Source organism: Papaver somniferum, chromosome 1, assembly GCF_003573695.1.
Source record: "Papaver somniferum cultivar HN1 chromosome 1, ASM357369v1, whole genome shotgun sequence".
Taxonomy (NCBI): Eukaryota; Viridiplantae; Streptophyta; class Magnoliopsida; order Ranunculales; family Papaveraceae; genus Papaver; species Papaver somniferum.
Genome location: NC_039358.1, coordinates 226,747,874 through 226,770,597, shown reverse-complemented (window position 1 = coordinate 226,770,597; position 22,724 = coordinate 226,747,874). Strand labels below are relative to the sequence as shown.

The window sequence follows — 22,724 nt, the reverse complement described above, 5'->3', positions numbered from 1 at the left end:
AATTTCTTTCCTTCAATCTTCCGATGCAATACCCAAGGGTCACTCTTTATCCTAGATTTCTAGTCTTGACTACGAATGAATCGTTTAAGATCTACAAAACCCTAATTTTAAAACAACTCGCCAAAATCTCTAACTTCTACAATTTTAAGCAATTTCAACCTTTCTCAAACTCTTAGATGAGGAAGAATCCCCGATCTAAGTCCCTGTTTTTGGACGCCAAAATATAACTACTGGAAATCCAGTAGCACACCCACGTAAGAAAAGAAACAGATCTAAGACATGATAAAGGTTTTGGATAAGAAATTATTTATTGATTAAACACTTCAAGTAATGAAAGATACAAGTTCTTGAGTACAAGGAAACCCTAATCTCTCACTTAAAGCAAAGCTCTCTCCTCTCCCCAGAATCCGACCTCTCTACATTGCCCAAGGACCTCTATTTATAGACCAAGCAACCCTAATGACGTACAACTCATTTTTCTTCGCCTGGATCTCGTGGAGATGCTTTATATTTTGCCCAGATCACTTTCCATGAAGTTTTTCCCTTTCTTTCGCTGACAACTTTGGGTGTTTGTCGGGATAGCTGTCTCTTTTCTTGCTCCATAATTTTCTTACTTCGCTGATTATCTTTTCAGCCAAGTAACCTTATTTCGCCAACCTTTACTTCATGGTTGGTATCTTGTCGGGCACTCCAATTGATCCTTCGCAACTTAGACTCTTCAAGTAAGTTACCTCGCCTTAATATGATATCTCGTACATGGTTTTTCATTTCGTCAGTCACTTAATAATGACGTCGCTGACTTGATTTCACAAGTCACTGACGAGGATTTTCGGGGAGTAGTGCAAGATCTTTCGACAGGATTCCCTTAAATGACACGGGTCTTCTCCTTCGTCGACGTTGCGAATCGTATCTTTAGTATCTACAAATGGGGTACCGTTATTGTTTTTGGGGTATATAAAGGAACTCCCTTGAGAATTTTACAACATTAATCAAACATTTTAATCACATTTTCGAATAAGTTAAATTAAGAAGTCCGAATGTCTTAATCTCATTTTTCTCTTATCCAGAAATTTGGCGTTTTAGTAATAAATTAAATCTTGGGTCGTCCCTGGTCATATGTCAATCATTAAGATACAAATTCTATATAAATAGGATCGACTCTCATCCCTCTTTACCTTAGATGGACTCTATTTCTCTCTCTGTCCTCTCCGCAGGGAAAATAAAAAATTACCTTTGTTTTGTTTAACACAAATTTTTGTGGCATTTTTAGGGGTGATTCAAAAAGAATTAGAGGCGACACTAAAAGAAAAAAAAGGTCACCCAAACGTAATTCGAAGCTACCCCTTATTTCTGATTTTTCGAAATGGCCAATATGCCCTCATATAATCGGGAGCCTACATCATAATCGGTAGGTTAGAGGTGAATCAGTAGGTTGAATTGAAACTATACCTACCGATTATAGTGTAGATACTTCGGCTAATAATCCCTAGTGTAATCGGTAGGTTATCCAACTTGTAAGACTACCGATTATAAGGAGCCCTATATTCAACCTTGGAAAAATTCCATAGGTTCTGAGGGGTGCAGAGTCAACCATAACCACTTGGTTTAAGTTGTGGATGTAGCGGTAATCGGAATTTTAATATGTTCCACAACCTACCGATTATAAGTTGCCTCAAAATGATTTTTTTCTAAAATCCTTCACGTAATGAATTTTGAAACCTGTTATACTCGGAAGTTTGTACAGCTTAACAACCTACCGATTATAAGGAGTCCCAGATCGAACCCTTGCCACAAGATAAGTTAAATGGACGAATTCTTCGACGTGTCCGTTTATCGAACCAATTCTGCAGAAAAGATCAGCGGAGTGGCGGTTGTTTGGGTTACCGGTGTCGGCGCAGAATTTCTCGTGAATTCTCCCCAAATAACTCATACTCATTATGTCGCCTTGCCTACGTTCTTCTCCTCGTCTTGGATAGAATTGAACATAGCGCCTACATAAAGATAAATATTCTTCAATCGTGAACTCCGTTGGATTGATGAATGGTTGGGGCATTATGTTGAAGATGATGTTGGAGAGAGTTTAAAGGTATTTGTGTTCCATAAAGGGTAAAAGGATACAATCCTTATATAGAGTTTAGAGTTCCAACGACTCTATTTTGTTGGGGAAACTGTATAATCGGTAGTCAAATTAGGTGATGTAACTTCCGATTATACAGTTGCCCCAAATTTGCTTTTTGCAGAAATCTTAATTTTTTCGAATTTGAGAACTAAAATAATCGGTAGATAATAGGACTTCCGATTATACAGTTGCCCCAAATTTTGTTTTTGCAGAAATCTCATTTTTTTCGAATTTGGGGACTAGAATAATCGATAGTTAACCTGCCTACCGATTCTAAGTTTCCCCAAATTTCTTCTTTGACGAAGTCACCAATTTTGGGAATTTAGGAGGTAATATAATTAGTAGCTTAGTGAGGTTCTCAGTCCTACCGATTGTTATAGAAGCCAGATACGAGTTAGGCACAAAAATGCACTTAATCGGTAGTATAATCACGTTAATAAGCTTCCGATTGCGTTATATTAATTGGACACAAAAAAGCTTCTGATTGTGTAAGGGCATTAACGTATTCTCCGCGTTTTTGGACATCCCTTAACGTTGTGTATGGGTTGGGAATAAAAAAATCGCCCCTAATCCTTTTGGGGTCGCCCCTAAAAATGCCAGGCAAATTTTGTCATCTGAATTTCTTAGATAAGTGGTGAGGTCATCATGGTATGTTGTCTATGTTCGCTTCCGTAGTTATCATCAACACACTTGTAATCCTTCCCTTCGCTGCACTTGTAGCTGGAGGTGTAGAATGTGTTGTCACAGCCGAGCACATCCCATTAAAAGGAGGCACGCCGTGCTATGTGTCGTGGTGTGCCGTGTCAGAAATTACGACGTGCCGTGTTGTGTCGTGTTTGAGAACGTTACGTGCCGTGTCGTGGTGTGCCTGGCACATTTATTTTATATTTTCCAAAATAAATATTTTCAACATATTTAGATATTATATGTATTTTTATTAAAATAGTTCGACACAACGAAGATAGAATTCCAAAAAATGGTTAGATCAAACACCCTTTTGTGAAATATACAAAAAAATATGTTGTATTGTGCCGTGTTTTGCAGTATTTTATAACGTTATGACGTGCTTTGTTACCATGCTATGTCGTGATGCGTCACGTGCTTGTCTGTGATGTGTTGTGTCACTGTGCCAATTACTCTTAACCAGCTCGGCACATTAAGCTAACATGTTGTGCCGTGCTCGACTAATTCACGTGCCATGTTGGGCTGTGCCCATGCTAGCCGGGCCCAGTTTATACCTCTACCGGTACGTAGTGATTCTTTATTCAACATTGTGATGATACAAGTTTTGGATAAGAAATTTTTTTCGAAAAGGAAAAGTTATATTAAAAGAGAAAAAGTTCAGCCAAATACAACAGCTAGTCATGGAAGACTAGACACATTACAGATGGATGATCGACTCCCAGTGGTGCAGGACTTGCACACTGTCAATAAACTTGAAAGTTTCTTTCTCACAACACCACAGAATCAAGTTTTGGATAAGAAAATAGAACGCACTTGAACGACCTTATTGTTGATTTTTACACCAACATCATCTTACCGAATTTAGAATAACATCCTACTTTTTCAGTAAACAACGAATTAGGAATGAAATAAACAATCCTACATTTGTATAAAGTTTCCTTAATATGGAAGTCACATTTAGTTCCCTCTCAAGTTATGTCTGTGTCTTGGATTTTGTTAAAAAATATTCTGTCTTCTGTTTTTGGTGGATTAGTTGGATATATTCGATAGAAGATATGGATCAGAATGCAAAAAGAAAATTCATCATTAGAATATCATTTGCCAACTCTCACATTTCACAGGTACGACCAACTTTCACTGCGAAAGTATATATTTTTATTGATTAAAGTAGACAATCGTGTTTATAATGTTTTCAGAGTGTTTGATGCGTAGGTTTGTGACTTTGTGTGGAAGGATACTTTGGTGACAGAGATTTCTTTAAATTTCGGTTCGTCTTTCAATACCTCATGACTTGTATAGAATTATATATCTCCCATCTTATCACATCTTGCACAAGCCTTCTAGCTCCCACTATAGATCTAGAAATGGCGAGTTCTAGTTCTAGACTCGAACAAACTAGTACAGATCTTTCCAGTTTGTATGAAGCGATAAAATCAGGGGATATTGATTCCCTGAAACAACTTCTGGCGCGAACAGCTCCTAACAAGGACGAGGACGACGTTGATAACCATCTTCTCCGCCGAACCGATATCAACAACAATTCCCTGCACGTTGTTGTGCAGTTGTCAAAATCTTATACGAATGCGGTTCATCAAAATCGTTGGAGATGTTAATGCAACAAAACATTAACGGAAATACTCCTTTACATATAGCAGCAAGGTCAGGGTCAACAGACATAGTTTCACTATTTATTGATCAAGCTGGAAATTCTCAAGTGATCGGGGAAGATGAAGACTATGACGATATTGATGTCGAAAAAGGGATATTGCCAGCTGAACAAAAAGCAACGTGTAAAAGCAGTGTGGAGCAACTTGTGAGGATTGCAAATAAATCAAAGAATACAGCGCTTCACGAGGCGCTGCTATGTCAAACAGACTCTAGGATATCAAAGATATTAAGAAGTGCAGACCCAGGTTTTGAATATTTCGCCAACGATTCCGGTGAGACTCCACTTTACCTTGCTGTCAAGTTCGGGACTCCTGATCTTGTGGACTATATGCTCAAGATTTGTCCATCCCAAAGCTATGGTGCCCCCGGTGGAAGGACGACGTTGCATGCACTAGCACTGCGAGATTCCGACTCCTTTAAAGGTATCAATTAATTTTAAAAAGTCCCATGTAATATGGGTAAATGTCCGAAATTTCCTATTTTTAGAATTTTAAGTTAACAGCGGATAAAATATTTGCAACAGAGGAATATTCAAGATTGGTCTATCTATTGAGACATATAGTAAAAGAAGTTGACAAAAATGGGCGTACTGCACTTCATTACGCAGTGCTGTACGATAACAATGAGTTCCTTGATGCGGTAATGGAAGTCAATCCATCTGTTTGTTATATTTCTGATAAAGATGGTATGACAGCTCTCCACCACGCAGCAGCAAATGGTGATTATGGGAGTATAAATGCAATGAAAAAGATGATTCAACACTGCCTGGATTGCTGGGAAGTGCTAGACAATAAAGGAAGAAATTTTCTTCATGTTGCTGCTCAGTATAATAATTCCAATGTACTCAAATACGTTCTAAACGAGATTAGCTCAGATACGGTGGTGGAGACAATTATAAGAATGAAAGATAAAAACGGAAAAGAACCTTGTCAAATGCACCCCAACTTCTCTTACATCCTCTCACGTAACACCAGTGTAATGCAGACTACCAGGGACGCGGATGAAATTGTGAAGTTTGAGGAAGCTCTTATCCGCGAAGAGGTATAGATCTCTGTTTTCTCTACTTAAAAAAAAAGATTCTTTTTCACTATGTTGTTACCCGATGCATTAAACAACAAATGAGTTTAATAAAACTGTTTATTATATCATGCTAACCCACTTACGCCCAAGACATGGTGAGTGTAATATTACGCCACTTTATTCGTTAGGGTGATTTTTTAGCTTAGGTTCTCTTTTAGAATTATATATGTATTTTAGTTTCTTGCTTTAGTTTAATTTGTTATCATTGGGGAACAAGATTTAATCACTAATACGAACTTTCAAACTTCATTTCTAACAATTCCTTCGTTTCTGCTGGTTACCAATTAATTGATTCCAGAGAGAAGCTAAGGAAGTAAAATTTAGAAATTCAGCTGAGTTTAAGGAAACAGAAAAAACTAGGAGAGAACAGATGGAGTATTATAACCAAACCCTTTTGGTGGTGTCAGCACTCATAGCAACTGTTGCATTTGCAGCGAATTTTACATTACCTGGAGGTTACAACAACGACCGACCAGACGAAGGCATGGCCTTACTAGTTAGTAAACCGTCTTTTATCGTGTTTATAGTTTCTAACAGTTTGGCCATGGTTCTCTCTGCTTTGGCTATTTTGATCCAATTTGTGGGCAAAATGGTATCATTTTCAAATTTTTCATCAATTCAAACTGACTTCAAGAACGAAAGGCTACTCATGACGACAATTATATGCAATCTGCTCTCTATCTTTGCAATGATGGTGGCATTCGTGGCAGGAACCTATACAGTGTTAGGCCACGTACCTGGACTTGCAATTCCTGTTTGTATTCTTGGTTGTATCTTCTTTGTTTTGTCTTTCTTTGTGATCTACGTGATAGTGAAATGGTTGAATGATAGCAAGGATGATGTGGTAGACACCGATCAAGAATAAATAGATGATTATGTAGACTTGAGTTAAGGAGTGATGGTGATTCTGACCCATTTTCAGTCGTTTGTTGTGCTATTATCATTTGAAGAATATGTTTTCCTTGTTTCTCTCTGTTCTTATCTGTCATTTGCTGTGTAATTATTTACTCTATTATCTATCTGTTTTACAGACCCATGAAATTATTTTTAAAATTCATGACTTACAAAATAGGGTTTCCCAAGGAATATTTACAGCAGGATCTTAAGCTGCCGATACAATATTAAATTATTCGCAACAAAGAGGTCCCCTCTTTCAACTATTTTTGTATGTGCCTTGCCTTGAGACAGGGGCAGGTATATGACCGGTCGGTCAAGCGACCTAGTAGTGAAGCGCAATAGTTGCGCGTTATCTGCACCTTGACCTTGGCCAGAAATGCATGGTGCATTCAAAGTTGCAGGCTAGGAAAAGGCATGGGCCAAATAGGATTTGGATATGGCCGATGTAGGATCAGAATCTCGCAACAATTATGTTTCAGCGAAATTATTAATGGTATTACACAATAGCGTCGCAGAACAATTTCAGAAAAACGACGTCAGCAAGAATCACGAGAAAGATGTAATAGTCTTGCGAAAATTAGAGAGCTTGCGAAGTTAACATTTGTAAGGTTGCGAGAATGTCGCAAGCTATATCCGAAAATAAAGGACAGATTAGCTGTCATCCACTATGTATTTCCTTATAAATAGTCATTCGAGTTGTAAAGGAAGGGGAGATCTTTTTGGGGATTAAGAAACAAGTAAATAGGAGAGAGAAAGTCCATAGCAAAGTTCATTCTTGATTTCTTTATCTTTCTTGTAAGAACATTCAAAAATTAATCAATAAAATTAAGAGTGTAAACCTAAAAATGAGTTGATCAACAGTGAAATCATATGAGGGGTGTAGTGTAGGATTTCCTGCAACTACATAATGGCGCTAGAAACAGGGAACTTGAAGATCAAAAATTGAAGATTGTTGGTTGAGAATATTCAAATCAAGAAAGTGATTAAATAAATCAGTGAATCAGTTAAAAGAAAGATGAGCAGAATTAATGAAAATGGAAAAAGATTGGAGTGTAATATAATAACAAAAAGCTTGATCAATGAATTTCATGAAAACGTCAAAGGAAGAATACATAAACGAAATTTTGAAGGAAAGAAAATTATAGCGGTAGAAAAAATATCACCCTTGAAAGAATGGGAAAAGCAAAAAATTGCATTCATGGCGGAAGAAATACAAAAAGAAAATTTAAATCATACATCTCCGTTGGTCATCACAGTGCCTGTTACACGAAAAAAGAAGGATACAACAATAAAATCCGCAGGAGAATGGATGTTGAAGGGAACTTTAATCGATACAGGAAGTTCAGTTGATATAATATTTTATCATGCATTCCGGGGAATGGGATTTAAAGATGAAGAAATGTCCAGTTCATCATATTTTGTTCACGGCTTTGGAAAATCCATAACAAAACCAAAAGGAGAAATAGTGGTGCAAATTCCACTTGGAGAAATCGAAACATATGTAACATTGTGTGTGGTGGATATGGAATCGCTATATAATATGTTATTAGGAAGATCATGGATACATGCGATAAAAGTTGTGGTATCAACGTTGCATCAATGTATTAAATTCCCCACTCCAACTGGAATAGGTGAAATTAGAGGAGATGTTGACAATGCGAAATTGTGTCATCAAATTAAAGTAAAGCATTATGAAGAACAAGAAAAAAGGAACAATTTCGCAGAAAATTGGCAAAGGAAGCAAAGAAGGAAGAAGAATTTAGAGTTTATATGATAAGGGCAAAAGAAGCTAAAGGAATACCCAGCGAAATTTCAGAAGAAGGGGAAGAACCCATAAAAGCAATAAAAGAACCAACACCAACGGGAGAACCTAAATCCAGTTACATTGCCGCAGAACCAACAAAATAAATAAATGTTGGGACTGTAGAGGAGCCTCTAATGTTGAAAATTGGAACCAAAATGGATGTAGAAGAAGAAGAAAGAACTGTCAACTTGTTGCGAGAATATAAAGATATTTTCGCAGGAAACATGGATGAGATACCAGGAATAGATCCATAAATTGCTTGCCACAAATTGGAGATTAACAAAAATGTGAGACCATTTAAACTTAGAATAAGAAAAACTGCAACAACTTACCATTCCCAAATAGAAGAAGAATTACAGAAAATGCTTGAGGCAGGAATTATTAGAGAAGATAAATACCCAGAATGGATAGAGAATATGGTCATTGTCTCAAAGAAAAACAAGGGAATCAGGATTTGCATAGATTTCACTGATTTGAACAAAGATTGCCCCAAAGATAGTTTTCCGTTACCCGATATTACTCAAATGGTGGAATCTGCAGCGGGAAATGATAGGGTATCATCTTTAGATGGATACAAAGGGTATAACCAAATTCCGCTCGCTGAAGAAGATCAAGAACATACTGTTTTCTTTGCCCCTAGAGGTTTATATTGTTACACGAAAATGCCATTTGGTTTGCGAAATGCGGGAGCAACATATCAAATAATGGTAGAGAAGGTGTTCGCAAAATGGATACATAAAATATTGGAAGTATACGTGGACGACATGTTAGTAAAGAGTAAAGAAGCTAAAGACCAAGTACAAGACTTGAGGGAGATTTTTGAACCAATGCGGCAGTATAACATTAAATTGAATCCTGAGAAGTGTACTATTGGAGTTGCATCGGGAAAATTTTTAGGCTACATTGTATCAAAGGAAGGAATACAGGTTGATCCAGAAAAAGTGCAAGCAGTTCGTGACATGCCAACACCGACAACAATAAAAGATGTACAGAAGTTGAATGGGCTTCTAGCTGCGCTGGGGAGATTCATTTCGCGATCATCAGACAAATGCAAATATTTTTTCGATATACTCAAGAAGGGTGCAAAATTTAAATGGAGTGATGAATGTGAAAAGGCTTTTCAAGGAATCAAAGAACATCTTATGAATACAACTATTTTGCAAAAGGCAGAACCAGGAGAAGAATTATTGATTTACCTTGCGACAACGTCGCATGCATTAAGTGTTGTGTTAATGCGAGTAGACGCAGGAGTAGAGAAACCCATTTATTACATCATCAAAACTTTTAATACCGCAGAGAAGAATTACTCAAAAATTGAAAAGTTAATCTTAGCATTAGTTTATGCATCATTTAAGCTCCGCATATACTTTCAAGCACACAAGATAAAGGTATTAACAAAAGTACCAATTGAATCAGTGATGAAGAATTCTAAAAGATCAGGAAGGGTAGAGAGATGGAATGCACAAGTAGGCCACTTTGATATTAAATATGAAATTTTGTCTTCACCAAAATCACAAGTTGTTGCGGATTTCTTGGCAGAATTTCCTTTAGAAGAAGATGAAGCAGTAGAAGAGATAATGGATGTAGAAGAAGAACATGGAGATCCAAAAGATTTATTAATAGAACCAAATAGATGGGAAATATTGGTAGATGGATCATCAAATGGAGAAGGAAATGGAGTTGGAATTGTCTTAATTTCGCCAAAAGGGATAAAAATGGCTTTTTCATTCAAATTGGAATTTGCATCCACTAATAATGAAACAGAATATGAAGCTGTGATACATGCTTTAAAATTCGCAATAGAGATGAAACTAGAAAATTCCAGGATCACTAGTGATTCGCAGCTAGTTATTCGGCAAATAAAAGGAGAGTATACTACAAATGAACCATCCTTGAAGAAATACAAGAAGCTAGTTGAAGAATTATCAGCGAAAATCCCAAAGATAAAATGGAGGCACATTTCAAGAAAGGATAATAGACTCGCAGACGCTTTTGCTTTCATCTCAAGCATGATGACAGATCCAACTGCGAGATGCATAAAAATACAAACACTTATGTCACCATCAATAAATAAAGAAGAGGAAGATGTGGATGTGATGGTGATAGATAATGAAAAAGAAGAACAGATGAACAATGTCGCAGACTGGAGAATGGAACTTTACGCATATTTGGCGAAAGGAGAAACACCAAGAAATAGATTGGAAACACACAAGTTAAAAAGCCGAGCAACGAATTATGAATTAAGAGATGGGTTGTTATACCTAAAATCTTTTAGTGGACCATCACTCAGATGTTTGACACGAGAGGAAGGAGAAAAGGTGCTGAAAATGTTACATAGTGGAGATGCTGGCAATCATAGTGGAGGAAGATCTTTAGCACATAGAGAAAAAATGCAAGGTTATTATTGTCCATACATGCATGAAGATGCAAAACAAATATCAAGACGCTGCGAAGATTGTCAGCGACATGGAAAGAAAATACATGCACCAGGAGCCCCATTGTCATCTTCAACCAGTGTATGACCCTTTGGAAAATGGGGTTTAGACATTGTGGGGCCATTTTTACCAGGAACTGGACAAAGAAGATAGTTAATAGTCACAACAGATTATTTCACAAAATGGACAGAAGTGAAGGCAGTACAGCATATTCGTGACAAATATATCTTTACATTCATATTCGAAAATATCATTTGCAGATTTGGAATTCCTGCACAGTTGGTATCTGATAATGGGAAGCAGTTTGAGAGGCAGAATATAGAAATGTTACTTAATGCATTCAAGATAAAATGTGAAAAGTCCACTCCTTTGTATCCACAAGCTAATGGGCAAGTAGAAGCAACAAATAAAACAATTGCAGATATATTAAAGAAGAAATTGGAAGGACATCACGGATCATGGTGCGAACAAGTACATAATGCAGTATGGGCTTACAATACAACTATAAGAGAAGCCACTGGAATGTCACCTTTTTGTTTAACATATGGAGTTGAAGCGGTGTTACCAACAGAAGTTGTTATTCCGACAACAAAAAGATAAGCTTGGGAGAAAAATCTTAGTGCGGATTTAATTTTAAACAAACTTGACGAATTAGAATAAAAAAGAGAAAAATCTTTACAACATATGGAGAATTATCAGCGAATATTAGCTCGAGAATATAATAAACGTGTCAAAATACGTGAATTTCAACCAGGAGATTTAGTTCTGCGAGAAACACCAATATATCAGCGAGAAAATGATGGAAAATTAGCGAAAAATGGGATGGACCTTACATCATTAAGGAGATAGTTAGACAGACCATGGAACAGGTTGTATATGAAAAGATATTATTAATAAGAATCTTTTAGAAGGTATGAATTCTGAAAAAATAATTGCAGAATTACTCATATCAAAAGAAGATCATGATGTGCGAAATTGTCGCAGAGATAACCACAGAACAATGACATAAAAGAAAGGGGCGAACCTTTATGGCGTACACCCTAGTTCGCGAATAAAATTTTGCAAGAGGCAAATGTAAGACCTAAACTACGTTATATTAGGGAGTACCTGTTACATGGATCAGGGAAAGACTACACCGCCACCGGAACCTGAGTCATGGAGATTTGGGGTCAATAAAGCCCATCCGGGAGAGGCACCTTGGATTCTCAACTTAAGCATATGACTTAGGTTGGGAGACTAAGGTAATAAGGACTCTCCCAAGGAGTGCAGAATCTGATCAAGGCGCCGAGGTACACGGTTGTGTCAAGGGTGCCGGGGGCGTTTGAAGCGTCCTTGCCATTCTTGACAAGTCTTGGCTTATACTGCACTCGGCCTGAAGAAAACCCCACTTAGGGTGCAGTCTCGTAATCATAAGCCCTATAGGAAAAAGGGATAAGAGGCTGCGAAAAAAACTGGTTGTTGTTAAGACTGGATGGGAGGAGCTAACCTTGTATGGCATAAGTACGCCTCCTTGAAGGGGCAACCAGGGGGAAGATAAGGGCGGCACCCTTCATTAGGGAGCTGATAAGTGTCTTAAGACGCAAATGTCATGAGGCTTTTTATTCGCAAGGATATTAAGGCTTGTCATATTTGTGCAACAATCCTGAAGAGGCAATAATACAAAAGAAAAAGATAAGACGAGATCAATGGGTTTTCGCATGAAAGTGCGAAGATGTCATGCGATTTCGTCGCAAGACGGCAATATCATGGGGCTTTATTTTCGCAAGAATATTTAGGCCTGTCATATTGTCGCAACATTCCTGAAGAGGTCATAATACAAAACACTACAAGAAAATTTGCCATCAGCGACGCACACCATTGTCGCAAAAATTGTAATTTTCGTCGCTAATTATTTTACGCGACGAATTTTTTTTGTCGTTTAGATTGTCGCTGATGGTGCGTCGCAGAATGTAAGCAGCGACGCAAATTCGAGTTTCGTCGCTAGATTAGTACCAGCGGCCAAATAGCATGTCGTGGCTGAAAATATGTATTTACCGACGAAAAGTTACGTTGTCGCAATTAGAAATTATTAGCGACAGCAAGTTTTGTCGCATAATTTATTTTTTGGGGACTAAATCTATTTTCTTCTACGACGCATTATTTGGCAGCAAAATATTATACAAATGGCGACTTGTGCCTTAATTTTGCAGCTAAAAGGAACAATTTTGCAAAGATCGGACATAATAGGAAAATTCCATGAATCAAAATTATATTAATCAGAACAATTGTTTACAAGTTTACAAGCTGCAACTAACAAAGTTCTCTAATACCTAACTGTCTATAGCTATAACAGCAACAGAAGATAGAAAGAGAAAGAAAAAAAAAACAGAAAATCACAGAGAATGAAAAAAGATTCTTATAAGAAAACATCACTGGTTAATTGAGTGTATTGTGTACGTTACAACGCCTGCAATTATGACCAACAAATGTTGTTTTGCTCTAACATCTTCAAACGTTGATTATAATCTTGAAGTGTTTCCTTAATCTTAAGACTTGCGAGCAATTCTTCAAGCAATAATTCTTAGATTTTGGTCCTTAACTAAGTCCTTTGACATACCCTGATCTGGATCCAATAACTTGATCACATATTTGTGTTTTAGTAAGGTGCTACTCTAGCAGGAGAGCCATCATTTAATCCTATCAACTCATAAAGATTGTGAAACTGGACAACAAGTCTGCATGTCGATTTTGGCAGGAGATATTAATGAATGCCAAAAAGATAACATACCACCAAAAGGGTGTGACAGAACTTACCTATTATGCTCAAGTCCAAGCTCTTTCACATCCCATTTGTCATTCACAATTCTGTCCACATAAAATTGATAAAGTTAGACGGGGCACCTTTGGCGGAACTTCATGATAAGATATTTTTATTGAAAACAAAATAACATAAAAATTGAACTCCAGCATTTTCTGGAAAATTAATCGCCGCTTAACAGTAGTGAAATGTTTTTCCCGAGCAAATCCAACATGTGCCAAACCATAATTTTAAAGAAGAAACTCTAAGATATTTACAAAACCAGGATGTTTATAAGAAAAAAAGAGCATGATGCACTACAGTGATTGAAGCAAAAACTGTTCATAGCTGACATATTAGTATATCCTTACATGAGAACAAGGCATAATACTCAATGCTCCAATCTGACTTGGAAAAATACTCACACTAAATTCACATAGAAATCCTCAACTTCGGATCAGCAACTGCATTGTTCTATAAAACCAGTGAGTACAGTTGATGAGCCTTGGTGCTTTGCAACAACCAAGAAAGAAGACGAATGGTTTCCGCTCTTGAACACCTTTCCTGTATTAATATTATAAGTTTCATCACTGTGCAAGAAAAACAATTAACTCCAGAAGTGTTTGCATAATTAACAAAAGGATACTTGTTCCAAAATAACCCCTATATTATACAGGCACGCAAAATCAGTAATATGAGTTTTTCATAAGAACTAGGTCGTGTCCATTCTACTACACAGTGCACATTTGTATAACCAAACTAGAAATTACAACAAATAAAGGAGAATTTCTGGAGTTTATGTGACATGAGGATACGGGTTTATTAATACCCAAGTTTGCAAAAACAAATTGAGATGTAAATAAGTTACGGAAATCCAAGGAAGACAGCCTCATAAACGAAGAGCATCTTTTAACTGGACAAAAAATCAGTTTCAAACCTAAAAAAATGAATAATAAAAAACATTAACATGTGAGAGTTGTTTTTTTGCTTACCAAAAACATTTTGAGTACGACTATCTTTAATGATAATCTCTGTACGCATAGGTGCAACCCTAACTTCAACTTCCATCTTCATAAGTCTCATGTCAATATTTCGTTCAGTTCAGCAAAGAAGACTCCATCAGGAACAACCTGTAATCATCACAAAATTCAACCAAAACACTTGATTTTTACCTCAGGAAAATTAAAAAAATTATATACAAACATGGGATTAAAGGATTTAAATTTCTTTTTTACTCACCTGTGTGGCTGTGTCTTGAGATTCCTTCTAAAAATAAAATGAAAATTGAAAGCAAAATCAACTAACCACAATATAACCACCGAAATTATGATGTAACTTAAAAATAAAATAATGGTTGAACCCTAGTTCAAAATCAAACCAAATAACTGATACCCAGAATAAAATATCTCAATTTTAAGTTGAAATTGAAACCCTAGATTTCTGAATTCCTTTTTCGACTGAGAGAAGGGAACTGAAACCCTAGTTTTCTAATTGAGGTGGAGAGAAGAAATTCTCTCATTGAGATGGAGATACGAAAAAGAGAAAGAGGGGTTCGGTTATTTGATTATCGGAGGTTCGTTCAGTTCTTCTACACGAGAGGAGAAAGAATAGAATGTGAGATCGTGTGTTTTTGGGTATGCATGAGCAGTTTGTGGGCACTCGGAGAAATTTACGGTAGGAAAAAAAACTAGCTCATCGCTAAAATGACTATTCCGCGACCTAACTGAAGTGTGTCTCTAAAGTTTCTCTTTATCGATCATTAATTTTGTCGCTAAGAAATAGGTTTGGCGATAATATAAATTTTGGTCGTTTATAATAGAATTTAGCTACAATAGGAAAATCAGGTCGCTGTCTATATGATTTACCGACCATCCTAGCTACGATTTTTTAACTTGCCGCTAAAACTGTTATTTTGCGACCATAATTTGTATGGTCGCTGATTATTATATACAACGACAGAGTGCCATGCGTCGCCAGGAATTTTGTCGCTGATGGCATGTTTTCTTGTAGTGAAAGAAAAGGTTAAGACAAGATCAATGGGTTTTTGTATGAAAATGCAAGGACGTCCTGCGATTTTGTCGCAATGACAAGAGATGGCATAATAAGACCTTTAATTAGGAAGGCAAAATAAGACCATATGATAAAAAAAATTGATGATAAACATTCACAACATATTATTTTGTGCAAGAAATATAATGAAAGGCAAGTATGGGAATCAATATACAAGAAGCATTATCTTTTGTTATCAAAACAATATTAAAAGGAGAAGTTGACTTCAAAGTTGTTGAAAAATGTAGCTCTCAAAAGTGATAAAAATAAGACAGCTCAAGAAAACAAAGCTAGAAAAGAAACTCAAGCTTCAATGTTAATATCAGTAGCAGGAGATGACAGAAATTCTTCGCTAACATTCTCGCAAGCTTCTCCTTCATTTCGGCTTTGATCTTCGCCATGACTAGCATTTTGATTATCGCCAGCAATTACTTGACTAGCATCTTGATTATCGCCAGCAACTACTTCTTTAGGAGAAATTTCTTTATCATTCTGATTAACACCAGCATATATTTCTTTAGAAGGAACCTCTTCTTCATCTTCCAGGAAGTTATCCTCTGCACCACTTTCGTAATCATAATCACTATCAGCAGGACGAGGAACTTCATCATCATCTACTTCTAGAGGATCAATTGATGTAGGAGGAAGATAGTTGGACAATAAGACGTCATTTACAAGCACTTCAGCCCGGAGATGAACTTGGCGAAGAAGTGCTCTTTGATGATTCCTATCTTGAATATCTTTAACATAAGCAAGGTAATCAAGTATTCTTTCTGCTCGATCGCGAGAACCAGTGAGGGTAGAGACGAGCAAGGCATTCTCTTTGCGAATTTTGGCATATTTAGCCTCCAAGTCAGAAATAGAGGAATGAAGATTCTTCTCAGACTCTGCGAAAAATAGAATACAAAATTTGTTAAAATAAGGAATTCAGAGAGATATGACAAAGAAAAGATAATTAAGGCAGTCAAACTATTATGACTACCTTCCTTTTGCGAAATAAGGTGTTGAATCAAGGATAGACAACTATTCTCCCAATGGTCCATTGCGTCATCAAATTTATCTCTAACTAAACCTTTAAGTCGAGACTGAAGATTTTTCTATTTAGAAACAAGGAAGGCATTTTTCTTCGTAAGAGAATAATAAGATTCTTCTAATTTGGAGTATTGTTCTTTAAGCTGATTTGCCTTTACACTTAAAGCTATTCTACCTTGAATGAGTGTATCTCTTTCAGTGATAGATGATTTTGTTACTTCTTTAAGTTCATTTCTTAAAGAGCGAAGAGATTTCTCTTGGTCAGCACATACTTTTTGGAGAACATTAAGTTGTTGCGAAGATATCGCCATCTTGTTTAAATAAACTCGCTTCTCTTGAGATAAGGTTTTATTCTCATCTGATAAAGTTTTCATCCCTAAATTAGCTTTGGTTAAAGAATAAGATAGACGAGATACTTCATTACTTAATAGATCTTGTCTTTGAACTAATTGGGTATTTTCATTGGTAAGATTATTTATTTGGTCAAGGGAATATGAATAGAGGTTATCTAATTGGTTATATTGATCCATTAAAACTTCTTTATCAATACGGGATTCTTCAACAGCAGATTCAAATTGATATCTCTCCATTACTCGTTTCTGATTTAATGTTTAACATGCGAAAGAAGGATTTAAAAGATAATTAAACATGGGAAGGATAAAACTATCGAAAAGGCAAATTAAAGACATAGATGAAGAAATCATACCTCTTAATTCATCATTCTTCTTGCGAAGATTGTCACGATCCAGTAAAACATTCTGAAATTTCTGATTTTCAAGACGAAGAACATTACATTCTTTTTCTAAAGCTGTTTGCGAAACAACTTTGTCAGAACCCAAATGCTTGCTCAGAATTTCGCAAACATTAGACTTGATGGGATCATTAGAATACTTCTTGCCATCATCCAGAATCTCATATAAAACCTTGAAAGCAATATCTATCCCTTCCACGGTTTCTTTCGATAAAGGAAAAGACTTGGGTAGAGAACTAGTAGAAATAGAAGGTCGAGAAACATTCTCAATGGGAAGAGAATAGGTTTCATTTGTAGAAGGATCCATAAGGGGAATTTCAATCATAGGAAGATCAACTGGAGAAATGAAGTCAGAGGCAGCATGTTCGTGAGTTGGAGATAAAGGTTTATCTTGCGAAGAAGTCGCAGGAGATTTGGAAGAAATGAAATCAGAAGCAGCATCTTCACGAACTGGAGACAAAGGTTTATCTTGCGAAGATGTCGCAGGAGATTTGGAAGAAATGAGTAGGTGGAAGGGAACAGAAGTTGGAACAGTCTTGAGGTGGCGAGATTTCTTGTGAGGTTTATGAAGATCTTTATCACCCTGCGAATTACAATCTAGATAAGAAACAAAGGCAACAATATTGTTATTAGAAGAAGATAGTGTTTCTTACTACCTTCTCATTCGCAGACTTTCTTTTGTGTGCGATAACTTTGTGCTGTGATTTGGGATTGTTAGGGTTTTGAACTGTAAATTTAGTGTTGGAGCCGCTTTTGCTGAAATAACAAGAGTATGGGAATCACATAAATAACATCACAAAAGGAAATAAACAAGATTAATTTCAAATATATCAATTTCAGCAAAACTTATAAGGAAGAAAAGAGAAGACTAACCTTGATGAACCCATGAAAAATGATAGCAGGAAGATTGTCTTGAGGAAGATCACGAACTATGAAGATCTAGTTTGAAGATGAAGAAGAACTTAAAAAGATTGAAGAGGAAAGAAGAAAAATTGCAATAACAGAATTTGCAGAAGAATGATGAAGTTGCAGAGAGAATAAAAGGAAAGAAGAAGAAAATGAAAAGAAATATATATAGAGGGAATTTTTCCTCGAGAAAATAAACACGGTTAATACGGAAAGATTTAAGCAGTTAAAAAGTAATGGTTACAAAAGACGTGTCGAGAAATAAATAGAAGAAAGAATACGTGTGATAAATATAGAATATGAGAAGATAAGCAGTTCCGGCATTTCTCACATCGTTCTCTACTTTGCAGAGAAGATATCAGAAGAGGCAAGATGTAGGATCAGAATCTCGCAACAATTATGTTTCAGCGAAATTATCAATGGTATTGCACAATAGCGTCGCAGAACAATGTCAGAAACGACGTCAGCAAGAATCACGAGAAAGATGTAATAGTCTTGCGAAAATTAGAGAGCTTGCGAAGTTAACATTTGTAAGGTTGCGAGAATGTCGCAAGCTATATCCGAAAATAAAGGACAGATTAGCTGTCATCCACTATGTATTTCCTTATAAATAGTCATTCGAGTTGTAAAGGAAGGGGAGATCTTTTTTGAGTAAGAAACAAGTAAATAGGAGAGAGAAAGTCCAGAGCAAAGTTCATTCTTGATTTCTTTATCTTTCTTGTAAGAACATTCAAATATTAATCAATAAAATTAAGAGTGTAAACCTAAAAATGAGTTGATCAACCATAAAATCATATGAGGGGTGTAGTGTAGGATTTCCTGCAACTACAACCGAAGATGCGAGACTAGCGTCAATATAAGTGCTAAAGGAGTTTGGAACATGGCATGTATGCATGAGGTATGCAAGGATGCAAGCAAGACTTGCTTAAGCATACTTGCATCGCTGGGAGAATGACTCTCACCAATGATATATAGCAATATTTTGGATGGTGAAAGTTATCATAGCGCAGGAAGGCCAGCAAGGGAGCAGTTGCTAATGACGTTGTCATAATGTTATCGACTCAAATGGAGCAGTTGCTAATGGAGTACCATATTGTTTAGGGGTGTATCAATCCAACAAGAAAAATATTTTGCCTTATATGAATGTTTATACATCACGAGGAAAATTAGTGCCCTATGCCTTAGTAAGAAACATGAAACAGAAAACCTAACGAATAACTGATTAAATTGTGAAAATTTTCCATCTTTTGATTTTTGTTGCCGTATGTCATTTCAAATGCAAAACTGATCCGTGGCTGTTCAATGCATATATACTCCCTTTGATATGTGCAGGTGTCATAATATATCACAAGACAATAAAATAAAGCAATGACCACTATAAACAATCGCATTAAAATTATAACTAGACCATAGTGAACTTTGGCCCAAGGTGGGCCTAGTGGTAAAAGTAAATGCAAGATATTTGAACGTGCAACAACGTCTTCAATTAGAACTACGTGTAGCTTCGAGGCAAAGTAAAGCAGGGTTGCTCGGTCGCCCCAGGAGAAACCCATTCTGAACGTGCAACAACGTCTCCTCTTGATCAGTATTATTCCCTTCTCTTCTGTTTCTTCTCTGCTTTTGCATTGTAAGCATCTAAGTATCTAATCTTTTTTCGCCGGATAAAACTTTCCTTCAGTTATATATTCTAGTATACAGAAGTACAAAACTGAAGTAACAAATTTTCTGTATTGCTTCGCTCTCATTAACGAACAATTCAGTGTTTTGGGAATACTTGTCCAAATGCTTGTAGGGTGTATGTATATTTATCCCATATAAGTTCACCGCACAATCCACTTTTTTATTTTGGGAATAATTATTCAAATAATTGTGGGATTATGTCTATTTGTCCCACATGTTATGGAGTCATTCCCAAAAAGAAAATAAAAATAGGTTTGACTGTGAATTGACCGTGAGATGAACATAACAATGATTTTTTTTACAGAACCTAATTTCCATATCTTTATTTCCTTATATGAACATGTAACATACGAATATAAATTGGTCCCGATTACGGCTATGAATGTTTAAAAATTGACTTTGTATCAGAAATAATGTTGTAGAAACTTATTTTCATTGTTTATAAAAAATTGCGAGATCCGTTTGCTTCAAGGTGGGGTTCCATACTTTCGTTTTACAAAACTCAACGCAAAATATCTTCACTCGTATGATGCAGTAGTTTATCAATTTTAGGTGTCATTGTCAATCACTATTTGACTTGTGCCTTTTTTTTTTCTTCTTCTTTTTTTTTTTTAATATTTTTGAAGCATGAAAACTACTAAACTACTAAAAGCATAAATGAGAATTAAATTGTGTATATAGGTCTGACCGTCTGAGGTTTCTCCGAGGGTTTTGTTGGAGGCTTTTGAGATTTGTCTCTGAAAATTGGTTCTATCGGGAAGAAATCAACCCATTTCTATGGAACTGTACAATAAGAAATATTAATCAAACTCAATGATTTGGCATCCAGCCAAGACTAAGGATACAGCGGCATTGGTTTATTGGTTAAATTGGAGGGTTTTACTATGTGGAATTTGGATCTCATTTGCTGTGGTTATAGCATCATATTTGATTTGGAAGTATGAAGGTTCAAATAGTTCAAGACCTGATAGAGTTAGAGTTAAATCTCAAGAATTGTATGAAGATGAAGGTTGGCGGCCGTGTTTCAAAGATCTTCATCCTGCTTGGTTGATGGCTTTTAGGATTATTGGATTTGTTGTTCTACTGGCTTTGCTTGTTGCCAATGCTATTGTCGATGGGGGTCGCACATTCTACTTCTATACCCAGTAAGTTAACTATATTTCTTTACATCATTTAAATTCTTAAATATGACTGTGTCCGGTTTTCAAGTCCATGGAAGTTTTAGCACTCCTCGTTTGGTTTCTTCCTCACATCGTATTCCTAGTAGGTTATCAAGTTCGATCGAGATAGTTGTTTCTATATTGTGGGCATTGTGAAATCTGCTAAATTTATCATCACAAGATAGAAAATTTTGGTATCCGAAAATGTCATATAACATGTTACTTCCGTTTACTTTGGGGCATTCAGTACTGAGCTTTGAGATATTGAGGTCCTCAGCATTGTTATTGTGTTTGGTTTTGTGCAGGTGGACGTTTGCACTGGTTATCATTTACTTTGGGGTATGCACTTAACTTGATGTTTCTGTTCTTTTCAAAAGACAGTTCATGTATTTTTTGTTTTAGATGATGGCATTGTCATGTGTACATACTTCCCCCTCGTTGTGTTTAACCGTTTCTTTTGTGGATTGTATTGAAGCTTGGTTTTGTTATCTCTGTTGATGGATGCTACAAATATCGTAATAGAGTTGTATCTGTTCATGTCGAGGCGTTAGATGCAGAACGAGGCAACTACATTGCTCCCAGAAGACACGCAGAAAATGTAAATGGAAGCAATGCAATGAACAGTTCCGTTCTCAACGAACAACATTCTGACCGAAAACATGCTGGAATGTTGGTTTATGCTTTTCAAATTATTTTTCAGGTACACTCCGTTATAAGTATGAGATTTCCTCAGAGCTAAAAATGTAACCTTCAGGGATCAGGGGAGCTTAACACAAAAGATAAGTCCTCTAAATTGGCAACACATGATTTGTATTAACCATCTATCTTCATACTTTGCAGATGAGTGCAGGAGCCGTAATGCTCACAAATGTCGTCTTTTGGTTCGTTATGGTTCCGATACTTACCATCAAAGACTACAAACTGAAACCTGTAAGTATCAGCAGAACACCAGCCATTTGGTTTCCCCTCATAATCTGAATCTTTTGGTTCTCCCTTTTAACTGAATGTTTTTCTTTTATGCCGCAGATGGTGGTTAGCATGCATTCAATCGATGCTGTTTTTTTCCTTGTTGATGTGGCTTTGAACAGCATGGTAGTTGCCAACATACTTCAACCAAAAATTTAATATAATCATATGATTAATTGAAAACTTATCTGTGTTACAGGGGTTCTCATGGTTCCGGATTTCCTATTTCATCTTATTGTCAGCGACATATGTCATTTTTCACTGGGTCATTCATGCTTGCGTATCACTCTGGTGAGACTTTCATCTCTTTTAATCTCTTCCGCACTTCAGTAGACAACATAATTTTCAGTTTGGATAACAATAATTATTTTCTTTGTATAGGTGGCCTTACCCCTTTCTCGACGTATCATCCTCTTATGCCCCATTATGGTACATACTTTTAAGTTCTGCCACTTTGTTGAACTGATTAAAATCATTTTAGTTTCCCTTATACAAAGTAGGCTTATTATACGTATTTGCTTATTGAAGAAAAAATGAAGTTAATTTGTATTTCAAAAAAATGTAGGTATTTAGCTGTGGGAGTTGTGCATATCCCCTGCTATGGCGTCTTTGTATTAGTAATAAGAATGAAGCACTTCTTGTGGACAAAATGGTTCCCAGAATCTTACCACATTGAAAAGTAAAATGAGATACGAGGAGCTCGAAACGTTTTCGTGA

At 36.3% G+C, this 22,724-nt stretch overlaps 2 protein-coding genes and 1 long non-coding RNA gene across 3 annotated transcripts; 2 read left to right on the top strand and 1 right to left on the bottom strand.

The window, feature by feature from the left end:
- Nucleotides 1–4,415: 4,415 nt before the first annotated feature.
- Nucleotides 4,416–6,416, top strand: LOC113362531 (putative ankyrin repeat protein RF_0381). The gene is made up of 3 exons (XM_026605206.1): nucleotides 4,416–4,893; nucleotides 4,995–5,512; nucleotides 5,850–6,416. Exons 1-3 carry the CDS (start codon nucleotides 4,416–4,418, stop codon nucleotides 6,414–6,416), a joined length of 1,563 nt encoding a protein of 520 aa, XP_026460991.1.
- A 6,723-nt stretch (nucleotides 6,417–13,139) lies between these two features.
- Nucleotides 13,140–14,028, bottom strand: LOC113337815. The gene is made up of 3 exons (XR_003354438.1): nucleotides 13,889–14,028; nucleotides 13,481–13,531; nucleotides 13,140–13,401 (listed from the first exon to the last, which is right to left on the bottom strand). It is a non-coding gene; the product is annotated as an uncharacterized LOC113337815 (long non-coding RNA).
- A 6,666-nt stretch (nucleotides 14,029–20,694) lies between these two features.
- Nucleotides 20,695–22,473, top strand: LOC113362515. Its single transcript, XM_026605205.1, has 7 exons — nucleotides 20,695–21,026; nucleotides 21,347–21,380; nucleotides 21,517–21,741; nucleotides 21,882–21,971; nucleotides 22,068–22,133; nucleotides 22,207–22,298; nucleotides 22,389–22,473. The coding sequence occupies exons 1-7, from the start codon at nucleotides 20,695–20,697 to the stop codon at nucleotides 22,471–22,473; spliced, it is 924 nt and encodes a 307-aa protein (XP_026460990.1).
- The last annotated feature ends 251 nt before the right edge of the window (nucleotides 22,474–22,724 follow it).